Source organism: Cyclopterus lumpus, chromosome 14, assembly GCF_009769545.1.
Source record: "Cyclopterus lumpus isolate fCycLum1 chromosome 14, fCycLum1.pri, whole genome shotgun sequence".
NCBI lineage: Eukaryota > Metazoa > Chordata > Actinopteri > Perciformes > Cyclopteridae > Cyclopterus > Cyclopterus lumpus.
In genome coordinates, this window is record NC_046979.1 from 13,932,713 (window position 1) to 13,950,026 (window position 17,314).

General features: G+C 40.5%; 1 protein-coding gene across 4 annotated transcripts; it reads right to left on the minus strand.

Moving 5' to 3' along the window:
- Nucleotides 1-4,539: 4,539 nt before the first annotated feature.
- Nucleotides 4,540-11,225, minus strand: LOC117743255 (beta-2 adrenergic receptor-like). 4 transcript variants are annotated; one of them, XM_034551108.1, is made up of 5 exons: nt 10,993-11,225; nt 9,681-9,746; nt 8,543-8,705; nt 8,141-8,432; nt 4,540-7,654 (listed from the first exon to the last, which is right to left on the minus strand). In XM_034551108.1, the coding sequence occupies exons 3-5, from the start codon at nt 8,700-8,702 to the stop codon at nt 6,607-6,609; spliced, it is 1,500 nt and encodes a 499-aa protein (XP_034406999.1). In that variant the 5' UTR covers nt 8,703-8,705; nt 9,681-9,746; nt 10,993-11,225; the 3' UTR covers nt 4,540-6,606. The 4 variants fall into 4 exon arrangements, with proteins under 4 accessions (XP_034406999.1, XP_034406998.1, XP_034407000.1 ...); XM_034551107.1 differs by lacking the exon at nt 9,681-9,746; XM_034551109.1 differs by lacking the exon at nt 10,993-11,225 and having other exon boundaries at nt 9,681-10,840.
- Between the last annotated feature and the right edge of the window lie 6,089 nt (nt 11,226-17,314).

Sequence of the window (17,314 nt, forward strand, 5' to 3'; positions counted from 1 at the left end):
GACAATGCAGACAGACAGCAGGACAATCAGAAATATTTAACATCCTGTGCTGCCCTGGAACTGTATCATCGACACACACACACACACACACACACACACACACACACACACACACACACACACACACACACACACACACACACACACACACACACACACACACACACACACACACACTAGCTACAGGAGTTACACAGACACATTCATGGTCACAGGCTACTAATATGCATACACACGTTTGCACACATGAATATGCATATACATACATGGATGCACCAAGGCAGCCTGTTGCCAAGGCTGCCAAGTCGGCCGGTGTGACGCCATATGTTGTGGCGTTGCCAGCACCACAAGTGTTCAGTCAACATTTTCTTAGTGCACACATAATAAATAGTATTTACATTTGGATGACATTACACACATTACAATTTTGTATTTAATTATTATTCTTTCTTTTCTGAATAAAAAAGTTCACGGACTAAACATTCATAATCCAGATAATATTATTATTAATAATTGACCCTGTTTGTAGTTTTAGGTGTCATGTAAAAAGTTGTACAGTCTTTTATAATGTTGGTCTATGGGAAAACAATTCTTTCTTTGGGCGGCAGGGTTTTGTTGTGGTTGTGTTGCAGTACCGCAGTTAGCCACTGGGACAGATTGGCAGCAAATTTACATTTTTATCATACTTTCTTTCTGGTTAATGTATCGGCTAAGCTCCTCTGAACATGTATCAAAAAACATAAATGTCTTTAATATATTTGTACAGGCCCCATAAAGTCAAATTATTAGTATTTTTTCTAATTTGAGATTTAGAAAACAATCCACTTTTATTACTTCCGGTTGCTACAGCATGATGTACTATAACATAAAATACTGTCTCCACGATAAGTTGAGTTGCCTCACGGGTAAACCCTCTGGTCCCCTCAAACATATGGATCTGTCAAGTTTAACTATGCAGAGCATGGGAAGGTCAACCCCCAGTGCTGAGGACTGTTTGTCTTTCAACTCCCAGAATACCACTAAGGTCCCAAATATTATCCACAGTTTAAGTGGGGCTTCCTTAGTTTGATGGCTGATATTAGGTCTTTGAGTGGTACAGAGACTTCTCGGGGTTTCATACTTCTGAATAGCTGTCAGGATCTGCAGGTTCTGTCTGTTTATACCATAGACGGCACATTTTGTGATCAGTATATACCAGCTGGAATACAGTCTGGATAAGTACCCAACTTGCAGCTGAGGCACAGTGTGTAAGATAGGGTGCAGCCTAGCGTAGGTGTTCCAGACATAGTTCACTTCCAGTGTCCGCCATGTTTATCATCTCTCCCGTCTATCCTAGTATTGAAAGATGAGAAGCTACAGACAGGCCCAGGAGACATTTTTTTTGCATAGCATAGAGACAGGAAACAGCTGGTATAACAACACACAAAAAATCCACCTACTACTGCTTGAGCGATCCGGGATGTGATCCAAAAACTAGATCAAGGGTCTCATTTACAGTTAGTCGCCAGGTCAGTGTGTTACGGCAGAGTCATGTGTGAGGAAGATTAAAGAGAGGCCTTATTTATAGACCAAAGCCAAAGCATCTGAACTGACGTAGTGTCGTGTTGAGTGGTTGGATACCATGTTGGGTTCCCATACCTGAGTTAAAATCTGAGATTGTTGCTGGTATTGAAAAATGTGTGACTTCTCAGTCACAACAGGGATACATTAGTGCTTTGAGTTAGTGAAAGCTAGATTTGCCTTTCTGCACGGTTTGACAGCTTGTTAATTTCCCCACTTAGGACTCCACCTATGGTCAGGATTTCTCTTGGAGCCTGACAGCAGCTACAGTATAACAAGGGAAGGATTATCAAGTGGAGGCTGCTTCATGATCATGAAACAATTTGTTCTTGAGTCTCAGATTCATGTGGCTCTGGAAGAGTGTTTTTCATTTAAGTGCTGAGAAGATGAAAACAAACATCTGTGCTTCCCAAAAGCTGGATATTCGGGCAGGGTAGGATGAACTTGCCCACTTTCCTTCTTTCCACTAACAAACTGCCTCTCTGCCGCTGCAGCAGGAGTCCATTTGTGTGACATGTGACAGAATATCTATTTAGTTGGTTTTCCAGTTATAAAACACTGCATGAGTGTTACCGTGTTGGCCTGTGTGAAGAGGAGTAGGGTTAGGGTTTTTTGGGAAAGCATGGCTTCCATAGCCTTGATTACCTGCCGTTTAGATTTAGGGTGCAAGAGTATGAATACGTGATGGACCTCTGTGTTTGAGTCCGGGTGTCCTGTTTCAATTCTTTGCTCTGTATTAATAGTATATTACCGATCATGACAGCTATCTTTGTGAGGATCGATTTTAGTTTTCAACCTTCCGAGTGAAGCCATTTTTGCAACGTGAGTCCATTTTGGCCAGTTCTCACTTTGGGAAAGACCTTCAAAGGCCTGTTAAAGGGTTCAGACTCGGTTTTGGGTTAGAATTAGGTTTGGGTTAGGGTAAGGGTTGGTATGTATTTAGTTGTGATGGTTAAGGTCATGGATAAGGTGAGGATTGTTAAGGTGAGGATACTGGGGAATGCATTATGACTATGAGTGTCCTCACAAAGATGGAAGTACAAGGTTATGGTGTGGGTCATCATAGTAGAAACCGCCACAGAGGTGGTTTTTAGTATTGTGAACATATTTTGTGACCGCTATGGCATCGCAACCGTGGTCAGGCATGCACACACAAACAGATGCTTGCAGGCACTTTATATTCTTTAAAATGGAGAAAATACTGTAGGATAAAGCTGCCTTAGTAATGTTTTTACCTTGCTTTATATTGTGTCAATGAAAATCCAGTGCTGTGTTTTATAGTCTGCGTTTGTCTATCTGCATCTCCTATTTGGTACAAAAACATACAAAACTTTGAAGAATACAATAAATATCGACATGAATGTGTTGCAACTAGAGGTTGTTGCCTTTCAGAGACGGTATCACTGACTTTATGTGTTGAAAAGCCCCTCAGCTTAAACTGCACCCTTTAGATATACAGCACAGCTTTTGGATTTTTGGAGAATGCGCGTGACACCATGCACAGACAGAATCTTTCTGGCTTTCTGGCCGGACATGTTGGGTCGGCTTCAGTTCAGGCTGCAACACATGCTCACCATCTATAAACTCCCTGTGATCACAAGATACACTTGGCACACACATTCAGGACATTGTCTGTGCACATATATTCTGCACAGCCAGTGTGTGCGCCTCTGGTTACATGTGCTCATGTTTTTTGCACATACGACATGAGAGACGAGCGTCTGTGCATGCTTATACTTGTGCATATGCATGCATTTGAGAATGTACAGTGTAACTACATGTTTGTGCCTTTTTGCATGTATTTGAGACAGTGTGGGAGTGTGTTTATGTGTGTGTGTGCGTGTGTGTGTTTATCTAGAGGGCACACATCCAGCCCGGTGTACTGTGTACAAAGGCCCGAGGCTCAGCCGAGAGGGTCTTTATGTTGATCTACTAGGATTAAAAGGCATCGGCCTGTCAACAGGGGTGTATGTGTGTGTGTGTACGTGTGTCTGTAATCATGCACCTAAAATGCTTGTGTCTTCGTGGGTGACTGTTCACTCAGGATATATATCGCTGCCCATTGCCAGTGTTATAATGCCAGTTAACACCTCGTAACAGGATAAAACACAGACACGCCCAGACAAATGTTTGCCAGAGAAGTGAGGGCAGACACACTTATATGTGAGAAAGGAAGGTGGCAGGATGTAACACATTGAAAGCAGGCCTCTTGTAATTAGTCTGTTTCTAAATCTAGTGTTGTAAACAGATACATCCTCAGAAAGAGGAAAATATGCTACTTGGTATTTATAGATGTTAAAACTTGCCTGAACATTAGAACATTATCACTGAGATTCAGTTTGTTTTCACAAGATCCTCTCCAAAGCAATACGACTTGAACAGAAGCGTTCATCATCAATTAAAAGAGTAACATGGCACCAGATGAAAATGTTGTTTTCATGGACCTCCAGTGGTTGGTTCATCTTGATGCAGCCATGAAAGCCATGTTTATTTGGCATAGCCTAGTTTAAAAAAGACACAATCCACAACACTGGCAAATGTTCAGAAGACAACACCTTTGCAGGTTTTAATACTAAAAACAAAAAAGACAGGACACTAATAGATACAGTGAAGGACATGCGACAAAAAGACATGCATATTAGGTGTATCCACCGTTACGTATTAAATTAGAAACGTGTTCCATGGAAACAGATCACATTTACAGACACATAAGGAGGCCACACAGTGTCTTTCCCATCAAACTGTAAAGTTGCATGTGTGTGTGAATTAAGGCTGTATAGCTGATTGTATTTCCTCTGCAGCAGCTGATACTGCAGCTGCTGTGACCGCCTGCACCTGTCACTGTACGTCAAGCCTCACACACACACACGCACTCATGCACGCACGCACGCACGCACGCACGCACGCACGCACGCACGCACACACGCACGCACGCACTCACACGCATACTTTGACTTAAATGCAAACAGACAGGTCGAGTCTTCATGACTAACTTGGATGACTGAATAAGCACAAAAGGCCTCTGTCCAATGGGCTTAGTTAAAAAGGTTAAAGTTGCAGCGTGACGGGAATCACATTTCCTGGTCACATTTTTTGTTGTTGACAAAGAGCCTTTTGATTTGATTTTTATTAGTGATTATTATTTATTTTTTTATTGTCATGCCTTATGAAAACGATATTAGATTTTCAGATGAATGTTCTGCATGGCCAACCGCATGTTCGCGGTTCCACTGTTTCTCTTCGAACCTTTGTGTATTGTCAGTCAGCGCCAATGCTACAAAAGAAAGCATTAGATTAGCACCCAGTCTAACAAACTGTGTTTCCTGATAATTTGTACCAGAAAATAATAATGTAATTTCCTTGAGATCCAATCATAAAGTCAGCTGCTCGTTTGGCCCAAATAACCTCAATACCCTGATCTGTTTGTTTGAAAGCAAGCTATGAAATATCAAGCTCATGTTCATCTTCTCTCTCTCTCTCTCTCTCTCTCTCTCTCTCTGCCTGCCTCTTGAGATCACGCACAGATACAAACAGTACAATGTCAAAAGTTCATTATTTTACTCACAAAAATATCGAACAGCTTATGAATTCATATTTTCAGAGATGAGGAGACATTCATGTGATGGAGGTAGAACATACAATCCACTCCTTTGTTTAAAAGCTAAACACCTGACAACCTTTAGTTTGTCGAAGTAATTCAAGATAAATATACAGCTAAATATAATTGTGTGAGTGGAGACTCATGTTTCAGTGCTGCTTAAACATGCAATAACAAACATGATACAACATGAAACTACTTTGTTGTTCTTTTTTGTTGATATTTAAAAAATATATTTTCCAACAGTTAGTTTAATCCAAGTCTCATACACATGACAGTTAATTATAAATATTCAATGGCATGTTTGAATCTCAGAAATACACAAAACATACAGACAGACACACACATGTACAGATCATATTTACTTCACATATTGACCCTCAATAACTTATTCAGGTATAATTTTACACACACACACACACAAACACACACACATACACACATACACACACACACACACACACACACACACACACACACACACACACATACACACACAGTGTTTGGCAGTGTTATAAAACCACATCCCACTGCATGCAAGTGATCTCCCCAGATCAGTATGAAAGATAATATTATATGGAAATAAAATATGATCGGATAGAAGCAAGTACATGCTGATTGTTTGGAGAGATGGAGAAATGGTTCCAGCTAATTTGTGATAAAAGAAAGTGAACACCAAGTTATGAGTCAGATGTCTGACAGAACTACACCAGGAAATGATCTTGGACCAGATGTAATGTTTATCCGGCAGGAATGAAAAACACAAATCTAAGCAGGTTATTTCATTATTTCAAATAAGACTTTATAGCTACATGGCAAACAAAATGCATTTTATAATCTTTGCTTGATAGGATTTGGCTGGTTGTGCCAAACTGTTTTTGAGCAATACAATAACTATGGTACCCACGGTAGATGTTGCTCAATACAGTCTGACTCTTTTACCATTGGTGGTAAGCAGTCATTCACATTCGTCAGAATTGTCCTCACATATTTTACTCATATACTTGTCCTGTAATTCAGAGATAAGCAATGTATTGACATCACCTTTATGTTGGTATAAACTGGGGGTGAACAAAATAAGAGACATCTTCCAATAATAGACCCATTGTCCCAATATGGGGAAGCTCGTAATGTTTAGTTTCACTTTGCTGCTGTTATCATTATATTTTAAGCTGTACTTTTTGTCTACTTTTGCATTGTGTTCAGCGTCATTGTACCTCAATATGTTGTGTTATTATGCCTTCACTTAAAGGGTGACCTGACACTTTTCCAAATGACAAATACTGTTAAACATAGTTCACTTGTGTAGCTGTTATTGGGAATAATACAGCTGTAAAGACGGCCAGTGATGTGAAATGTGAGTCGTTCTCAACCCAAAACCAACATTGTGAGCTCCATTAAATTGATGCTCACAGCACACAGAGTGTAAAGTCTAATGTCGTAATTGGTCAAGCAATAGAAGCCAGATTTTCCTCACAGCTCCCATTAGCAGAACTGTTAGCCTCCCAGTTGGTCAGGGAACCAGGAGCTACTTCTAAAACCTGCTCATGGCAAGAAGCCGGATGAGCCAGAGTTAGTGAGCTGTCCTGGATAGAGCTCTCCAGACTGCCCTTCCACCCTGACCTCTGCTGAATGTCCAGCCGCCTGACACCGTTCAGGTCTGAGTTCCCATTGGTCCTACCTGGGGGCTTGGCGTAACAGTCTCTGTCCCTGCACCATCCCCATCCCCTCCTCCGTCCCCCGCTCCCCCATCTGCTCCTTAAACAGAGTACCTCTTGGAAAGCGTGCCTGAAGTCGGGGCTGCGGCAGTAGATGAGTGGGTTGAAGGCTGAGTTGGAGTATCCTAGCCAGTTGAGGAGTCTGAAGAGCAGCGTGATATCCCCCAATTCGAGGAAGGTCACAAGGATGTTTAGGATGAAGAAGGGTAGCCAACACAACGTGAAGGTTCCCATGATGATCCCCAGAGTTTTCACAGCCTTGTGCTCCTTCAGACAGAACTTAAGGCGCTTTGCAGCAGAGTGTCTTCCTTCCCCTTTTTCTGTCCTTGCTCTGTTCTCACCAGACTTTTCCACTTTGACATTGTCTATACCTCCTGTTTGCTGCATGTTTAGTCTGTCCTCTCCCGCTTCTTCTTCGTCCACCTCACTTCCTGGCAGTTTATTCATTGCATGACTATTATCGGCATAAGTCAGCTGTGCAGTGTAATGCAAGTTATTGAAGTGCCTCTCCCTCCCTCTGATCTTCTCCAGCTGTTTCTGAGCTTCCTGGAAGACACGGGTGTACAGGAAAATCATCACCACCAGTGGAAGGTAGAAGGACACGATTGAGGAGGAAACCGCATACGCTGCATTGGTGTTGAAATCACAACAGTACTCATCGGCCAAGCATTTGCGCGCTTGTTCATCTTTTGACACCCACCACTCCAGATGGATGGGCAGGAAGGAGATGAGGGAGGCCACTGCCCAAACCCCGAGGACCACGGCAAAGGCCCGACCCCTGGTCAGCGGAAGGAGACAAGAGAGTAAACATATTGTAGAATATGGCAAACGTGTTGTTACATGTATACAGTGTTTTCAAAATAAACTTCCTTTTTAATTATTTTGGGGGAACAAAACTGGTTAAGTTTTGTGAAAGATCGGGGTTCCGGTCGTCGACGTAACTTAACTACGGAAATCAGCGTTGACGTCTCATTTGGCACGGGACACGAACAGAGGTCTCCTGGGTGAAAGACCTTTGTTTGTTTGACCCCTCCCACCCGCTCTGTCAGGATTTATACAGTCTTTATAGTTCATTGTTCATGATTACGTGAATTGCATTGATGGGTGATTTGTGCGATATCTACAAAATAATTAGAGCGCATTCATTTTTAGGTTGTGCGACAGAGAGGTGTATCATTTTTCATTTTGAATAAAAGCTTCTTAAATTAAACAATTGTTCTACTTCAACCCCCACACAACAATAACTAAAATGTCTTGGTAATACCTGGTGAGTAGCATCGGGTAGCGAAGCGGCGAGGTGATGGCGAGGTAGCGGTCCACAGCAATCACACACAGGGTTTCGATGCTGGCCGTCACAAACAGCACGTCGGTTGCTGTCCAGAATTCACACATGAAGTTTCCAAACTGCCAAGTTCCAAGCAGGATGTAGCTGGAGCCAAAGGGGACCACGACCAAACCCATGATGAGGTCAGCCACCGCCAGTGAGGCAATGAAGAAGTTGGTGACTGTCTGGAGCCGCTGGAACCGCAGGATGGCGGTGATCACCAGCACGTTACCTGGACATAATAAAACTGGTTTAGAGTCATTTAACATTTAAAAAAAAGTTTTTTTAAAAGTATTTTAGTCTTCATACTCCAATCAATTCATTCAACAAACCGTAACTTACCAAACACTATGGCCAGAACCAGAATACCCATTGCAACACCCAGCAGCACCAGCTCTACATCGCTGTACTCCGAAGATTTCGTCAACAAATCAGATACCAGGGAGGTGTTGCTGTACTGTGATTGGTTAGCCGGTGCTGAGATGGCACTCTCATGTTCCATGATCTACAGTCAGAAAACACAGCTTTGTTCATCGTGCATTAAGACAGGGCAAGTTGTTGTAGCTTCCAGCTCCGGTTTCAAGTCTTTCTTTTTGCCATCCTTGCATGTTTCTGCTTGGGACCTGTTGCTTGTCAAAGAAAGTGTGTGATGTTATATGGATCTAAACAAATTGGAGCAGTATTTTCAGATGAAAGACCCCAATTAGTTCAAGTCCTATGCAATGACCAATGAGCTATCCTGACTCAAACGACTTGAGGTCAATGCCTGTCCTTCGCCAATGGTCTCAACCAGCTACACAGGGTGGGTCTCGCCAAGAAATGCAGTAGGATTCATATATACGCGGGGGAGAGAGAGGAGGGATGACATGCAGAGAAGTTCCTGTTTACATTGGGCGTCAAGGCTCTGACCTAAGCATTCCCCAGCGTATGCAGCAGTGGTATTTGCCAAAGAGCAGATGCATCAACATTGGCAGAGCAAGACCAGGCAGTGCATGAACTGTCTTGTTGCATCTTCTGGCTCTGGGTGAGTTTGACTTACAGTATGTTGAAGTGAGAAGAATACATATACAATATGTAATGTGGAATGCTGCAGCACAAAGTGACTGCCTGCCTAGACTGGATCACAATGTATATATTTCTCATAATTGACATAATTGTGGGGAAAATATTTAACTTGTATTAATTAGTCGTGCATGAAGGCTCTTTTACAGCAATGTCCCAGTTGAAACCAGGTGGTCCACCTAGTGTCAACTGTGCCACTCTGACCGTTCATCTTGATGGGACCAAGTAAGCATTGGTTTAGGATCACCAGACATCATACAGTAGCTGCTTGTTATCTAAGCTGCATTCTGTTTATTTCATAGGTGGCTGTTTATTTTTTCTTCATGTTCATACTCTTATAGAAGGGTTTAAGTTGTTTAATGCTCTGACTAGCTCCACAGGTTGTTTGGTCAACTGGATATTCCTTGTGCATGCTCACCTGGATGTATGTGTGTTGGCTTTGTTCCAAAACAATCCAAAAACTCACAACACAGGTCGATGGCAGCTGTGAAGGGATGCATTGAGTCACAAGAGTTTACCAGAGTAAACCAGGATGGACCATGACAAGATTATTTTTTATTACGATCATTTCACAAGCGAAATGAATTGCTGCTCCTTTTAAATGTCTCAACACATTTTCCTATAACATGCCAGAGTGTGGTGGCAGTGATGGATCTGTTAGAAAGTTGACTGCAGACTCATTTTAAAAATCAATCTTTCATTACTGAGGCTTAGAAGGCTGTTTCATTTGTCATGAATACAGCACGGCCTGGTCTATCCCTGACAGATGATAATGCATCGCACTCCAATACTAGGTTATTTATAACCAAAGTAACGACTTTTTTATTCACGTTTGTTGAATGTTACCTGCATGTGTTGCTTTCTTCACGAAGCTTGAAGATTATCCTTTATACTGATGACCCTTTAATGGTGCTGGTGACCGTTCACTGTGCGCATTGAACAGATCAATAATCTAAGCGTCAACAACACAGAGTCAAGCTTCTAAAAAAAGACTCCGGTCACTCTGCTCTACACCCTGCCTTTGCTGTTTAAACAGCTACACACACACACACACACACACACACACACACATGAACTCTCTGAGGCATAGAATCAAAAATAAAGGATTTACTGTGACATAAATATCCCAAAATTTAGGCAGAGATTGGTAGTGGTGATTGTACTGAGCACTTAAACGCATAAAAATGCACACAATAGTAGACAAACACAACAAGCACAAACCCCACAGATACACAAACAGCTTTTGCAGTGCTTAGTAGGATAAACTGATGACAGAGATGTCTTGTACACTTTGTGGAAAGCACACATGCTCTAACAACTGAGCCATAAAACCTGTTGCTGTCCTGATCTAATAAACCATATTAAAGATGAAAGCTAGTTCGGATTCACTGAATCTGAGAAACTAACGAAAGAAACTAAAGACATCTGACTACATAGTTCAGAGGTCTTATTTTTGTGGCAGAGGTTAGGGTTATTAAAATGTGTGAAAATCAGCTTTTTTTTTTACAGTGATAAAACTATATAACATGTTTTAGTAACTCCAGAAAAACGTGTTTTTTAATGGCATTGAGCTCATCCCTCACCAATGTGGAATAATGTAATAATTGCGGAACGTCTGAAACAGTAAAAACTGAAATAGCCGTGGTGTCATCGCGAGTAGATGTTTTATTAAACATTTGCATGCATCTATGTACAAACACCACTGTTGACATTCCAGTTAGTTTTCCTACCTCCAGGCTCCGTCCTGCACTTTACAATCCAGTGATTTTATCATCCAAATGCCTTTAAATCCACAACACAATGTCTCATCATAATGTGTTTGTCAGGAGCTTCTGGTCTCTGCTGAGTTGTGAGTGTCTGGTTTTGTGTGTGACACACACACACACACTCGCGCACACACACATACGCACACACTGCCCCGCTCTATTTTCCATACATGTAAACACACTCTTTCAGCCCTCGACCACACTTGCCCTTTTGAAGCAGCTGAGCCCTTCACCCTTTTTTATAAGCGAGCCCTCATGACATCACAGCAAGACAGTAGCCTATCAGAGGACAAGGAACCACTTTTAGTGTATGCTGCACGTCTGCAGTGGACTGCCAGCTCGACAGCACTCATTAGTTGGAAACATTAGTTTTTTTACCTTTCATTTATTTAGAGAAGGTCTTCTGAGGTATTTTTCAGCACCTACACTATACATTCACATTAGAGCTTTAGTACAAAAAAAACTTGGCTGCACGGTGTTTGTACGGTTGCAGTTGAGCAGTTAAAAACACATCAACAACCTTCAACCTGAATGCTTTATACTATAGTGTATTCTCATATGCTTCATTATATCTTATTGCATTAAAAAGACACTGTTGCAAGTGTTGTTGAGCAGTTGAGCCAACTAAAATAACTTTGGGTTGGGTCGAGGTTGTGGTTGGGGTAAATTGAGACAATATAGAAACAGCGTAAACACAATACTTCCTCTTGCATGTTGAATCCAGGTTAGAGGACACTACAGGAAACAGTACGTTCAGTGAAGTGAGTTCTGCTCAGACAGCTGAAAGTCTACATGAATTTGACTGACTGTACTGAATCATTCTTCACAGTGTATCCAAACCAGTGTTTCTGTATTATTTTATGTTTTATCATCTATTTACAGAAAAATGTTGAGTATCTGAGTTATATTTTCAATTGAGCTAAAGTTGTTCATGTGCTATTGAACACACAGTGCTGTCAAACTGCAGCCAAACAACTCATCAAATCTCATGTCGAATCAATACTCATCTGTATTGATAACGTCAAGTATGTTGGTTTGAGTTCAACGCGAGTTCACAAGTGAGAACGAGCACAACTTGATGTAAGTGACGTTAGAGGAGATAAGTCCTGGTTTAATTCCACAGGATACCATCCACCATCTATGTGATGCATCATCATTTCTTTTCTCCACTTTGCCAAACGTCCGACTGAATTGCTTCAGTGAGTATTCATTTTAAGCAAGAAAGCACAGTTAAATTATATATAGATTAGAAATCTTTATCTCATTTGCCACCAACAATTCATACAGACAACAATAGACACAGTCCATAGAGCACGACAGACAAGAAACACACTACAAGAAACAAACAAATGATGTCCTGTGCGCCTTCTGTTGTTAATGATGTCCCCTCGGTCACACTTTGCAGGAAACGCTTCCACCACAGTCAGAGCATCTATATTTTGATCTACATGTATTTACTTTTCACGATGCATTTTTGCAGCAGGTTTGTCAAGAAGCCCAGAGCAACATCCCTGTGGCCAAAAGGAGTGATTAGAGACAATATGAGACCATATGAACACTGGGATTCATCTCCGATGGCTGAGCACTTCATGTTCCGAACCAGCCGGCTGATCTGCTCGCATCCTTCTGGCTGGGAAAGGTCACTCTTCTTGTGCAGGCTGCCGTCATCCTGCTGAGCATGCAAGCAGCTTCTTCAAAGAGCTTTCTGTTCGCAGAGGAAACCACCAAATGACTCTAGATACAATACTCTCAATGTAACAATTTGCTGTAAGAAGAAGAGGGACATTCTAGACAGTGACTATTCTTCAGATATACAGTTACATAGAGTTGAATATACCAAATGTTGACGCCCTTGAAGAAAAAAGAAAAAGATCAACAGCAAGCTACTTTCCCATCTTACAGTATACTAAAGTATTCTTTTCTTCCGACTCTGAGATCGCCCATAACTCCTCTGAGTAAAATCACGCTGCCTCGAGTCCCACTGACACAGTCAACTTAACGACATTTAAAAAAAATAGGCGTTGAAAATCCTTGGACCCTGTAATCACCCTGTGATCATATTGAAGATAGACGGTGGAATAAGAGGAAGAGGAATAATTGGAGAAGGTAATTTCACCCGACTCTGAGCTTGCACAGCGTGGCGGACTCCTCCATCCTGACCTTGGTTCACTTCACAAGGTTATCTGGATGTTATCAAAGTTAGCGTTACCCTGTTATGTCCTTGTGGGTTGAGTTCACAATGTATTGACAGATTGCCGATATGATTTCTTGGTATTCTCTGCACGTTGCTGGCATGTAATCAAAACCTTACAGACAACTTTAGCTAATGGCGAAGTCTCCTTGAGCTGCTGAGAGGATACTATCTGATATTGTTATCTTTCTCTCTGACCACATTACCAGCGTGTCGAGTAATTGGATTTTTAGAACCTCGAGGTTGCCTTTCTCAGCAATCAAATCAACAAACTGAGTAACAATAACTTGCTCATTTGCATTCAACATAAAGGCTCTGACAGTATGTTCATTTAATTTAGATTTTATGAATGTTAAATCAAAGGTCCGGCATGTGATGTGATCCCATATTGATGTGCCCCTCTCAGCCAGTCCATGACTGATATTGCATGTTAATATTAACATTGGCCATTTTGTCTGTTTCTTTTCGCAAAAAAGATCAAATTGTTTCTCAAAATGAGATTATTCTCTCATGTTTAGTAGACACAGAGGTCATTATAATGAGAAAACAATTCAGATTTTTTATTTGTTGAATCCAATGGGATTAAGTGGAAATAATCTTAATTTACCAAACCTAATATTTGATATGCTTTCTCTGTTATTACAATTTGTAGGCGCTTCATTGGTCTCAACCCTGAGGGCACAAAGGCCAGCCAGGGGAAGGTGGTTTCCAAGAAGACAGGGAAGCTGGTCCAGAGAAAGGAAGCAGCTGTGAATCCCAAAGGAAGAGGAACAGTCCACACCGCAACCAGATGTTTGTCATTTGTAGCTAACAAGTCTCAAAATGGTGTTCTGTTCAATTCAATATATTTCTATATAGTTATCTCCATTGTGTTGTATACAGATTGTTGGGAATCTGTTTGACATGATTGTTCTGATTGTATTTTACAAGAATATCACAACTTGAAATGTATTTGTTACTAAATATGTTTGATGCAGTGACTTTATTAAATGCAATGCATTATAAACATACTTATAAACATACTTATAATGCATTATAATCTTATCGCACTGTATAATTATAGTTATAAGCACTTGTAAATATTCACCATGCTTTATAACAACAATCATAACACATTAAAAGCATTTAATGATGACTTACAGAGCCTAGTATCATACTACTTCTCAATTGCAAGGACAATAGTATATTATAATTCTTCTTTAATAATGCATTGTAATCACTGTTATAATGTATTATAATGTAATTAGAATACACTCCAAGCGGCCATTGTTTGCTTCAACATTTCGTGCGTTGTTCTTACATCTATTTAATTATATTTGTTCACTTTACTTAAAGAAAACATTTATTATTTATATTGTGATATTTTAGAATTTAAGTCATAAAATTGCTTTATAGTGTGTTATGATTATTGTTATCTAGCATTATGAATGAGTGCTTATAACTATGGCTATACAGATTATTACGCAAATATTATGTTTGTAATGCATTATAGACAGTTATAGAAAACGTTATAAAATATATAAATTAAATTCAGGGTACATGGACTATTGCTAGGGCACGCAGATTAAGAATTTGGTCAGTATGTAGAATGGTGATTTTAATAATTGTATTTTGCAAAAATGCTATTACTTTAAAATTGTTAGTTACTTAAAGTGTTTGAACCTGTATTGGTTCAAACACATTAATATATATATATATTGTCTGAGTCGTTTCTATAATTAATTATACAAATAAAAAATCCTTTATTGATCCCCGTGGGGAAATTTTTCTCTGGATTTGACCCATCCTTAGTTATTAAGGAGCAGTGAAGCTCCGGGGAGCTACTGGGGGTTCAACGTCTTGCTCAAGGACACTTCAACATGAACTATGGAGAGAGCGGGGATCAAACCGGCTCCCTTGTGGTTACGGGACGACCACTCATCCCCATGAGCTACAGCCGACCCATATAGTAGCAATTTATAGGGGTTTTAATTTTGCCAACATTTTTGCCAGCCCTGTTACATTATAAAATCATCAGCTTCTAGCAGTGCTATACTGTACACTTTGCATTCTATAGTTATTTAATGCATTTACACTTACAGTATAACAGCTTTTCTATACAGTTCAGTATTGTAGTATCTTTTACAGTATTAAACTGTTGTTGTAGATTATAGTAGGTACACTGTAGAATTAGTTGTAGCTGCCAGTAGTATACTGTAATTTAACAGGGGGATTTGTTACAGCATACTTTCATATTCATATGGGTCAGTGTGGCCATATCCTCCTGTCTATCTAGCCCTAACACATTCCTCTTCCCACCTCTTCCTGTCCTTGCCCTAAACCTTCCTCTTTCTCTCTCGCCACATCCTCCTCTCCCTGTCACACCGTAACTCCTTATATCCATCCCTTTGTATCATAGCTCTGCTCCCTATGCAGAACCCATTCTGGTATAATCTGCAGTCTCAAAGGCAGCTGTTCTATCTGCTGTCACCTGACCTCAACTCTCCACCATCCAAATGTGGTATTCACGACTTTGTATGTAGAAACGTGTGCAGGGTTGTGACAAACGTTGGCATCTTTAATACAGCTAATTGTGATCAGTATAATGGAGGAATGTTTTTTAAGGAGCGTATATCATCAAGTTACAAAATGCTCACACTGCCAAATGTCATTCATTGGTTTCCCTGACACAATATCACTTGCAATAGAACATATCTTTACGGAAAAATAAATCATGTTCGAGTTTCTCAGTCCAACTGAACATAATCCTTTTTTTTTTCTTTTTTTTTTTTTTTTTTTTGTCTATACTCGTCATGTTACTGAACTGAATAAAATAAAAATAAAAAACAATAACAACATTATTTTTGAACAAGAAAGCATCTCACTGACATAGAGGAAGCATTTTTACACTTGAAAATGACTTCAGCTACCTCTGATACAAACTTATAGTTCAATTTGAAGGGATCAAAAGTCACCCTCCAGCCAGGTCTTTGATTATCAGTCAAGGAGCGGTAACAGTGTCGAGTTGAGCTCTCTTAGCTTGCCCGTGTGAATCTGGCTCAAGGTCCTTTTTGTGAGTTTCCTCTTCTAATCTTCTCTGTTACTTTCCACATAATCCAATACCCAGTGAAGCTGAAGAGCTTTAAAACTTCTTCATAAAAACCAGGCTGCCGGCCTCGGTATTGAGTGGCTTCTTCGAGTGGTGGGAGCGATCTATAATGCAGCTATACGTGTGTGAATCAGGTGGCTGAAATGTACTAATATGCCACATGATAAGATGCATTCTTCAGCTGTAGCACACATGTGTTCACATGAGATGCTATCGTTGCCAGGACATGTTACAGAGCAGAACCAATTGCCTGTAAAACCACATTGGCTTTTATCTTACACAATTTGATTGAAAGCATTTCATGGACACTGCACTAAGAAAGGCATTGGTAGCAGAATGAAGCAACAGAAATTATTTCTTTCATTTGCAGTGAGTGAACGCCCATAAAGAAAAACTGAAACATTCCCAGCCTCATCTTGGTTTTACTTATTTGTTCTGCTAAAAAAGGGCCAGTCTGGACAGCATATCCTGTATGTGCATCTGGACCAAATAGACCAAATTATACTGTTTCCTGCCGTAATAATCGACACCAACTAGTCTGGATTTGTGCCCCTTATCTTTACTTGACAAAATAACATCAAAGTTGATAATAATCAAATTAAGAGTTGTGCAATATTCCAAGTTTTGTTGTAAAATTGACTGGCATCGAAGTTTCTTTTCTGTTTTTCTTTGTTGAAATGTTGAATACTGAATGGAAACTATGAGGTTGTAATGTGACGTACTGTGTGATGTAGAGACGCTGCCTTCAGCCATTCTTCAGGCTTTGCTTCACTCTGTAGCACATAAAAGGGAATATGAGTGGAATGGTTCCGAAGTAAATCCAAACACAAATGACCTCATGCTATATATATTTGTTATACTATCTCCTGCTCAGCCTCACTCATCCTACACCGTGTTTATGTGTACAACCCCGGCCCCACTTCTGCCCGGCTGAGACAACTGTTTTGACAGATGTAATGATTGGAAGGGTCCAAACAAAGTGACGGAAAACATTCACCATAGCGAGA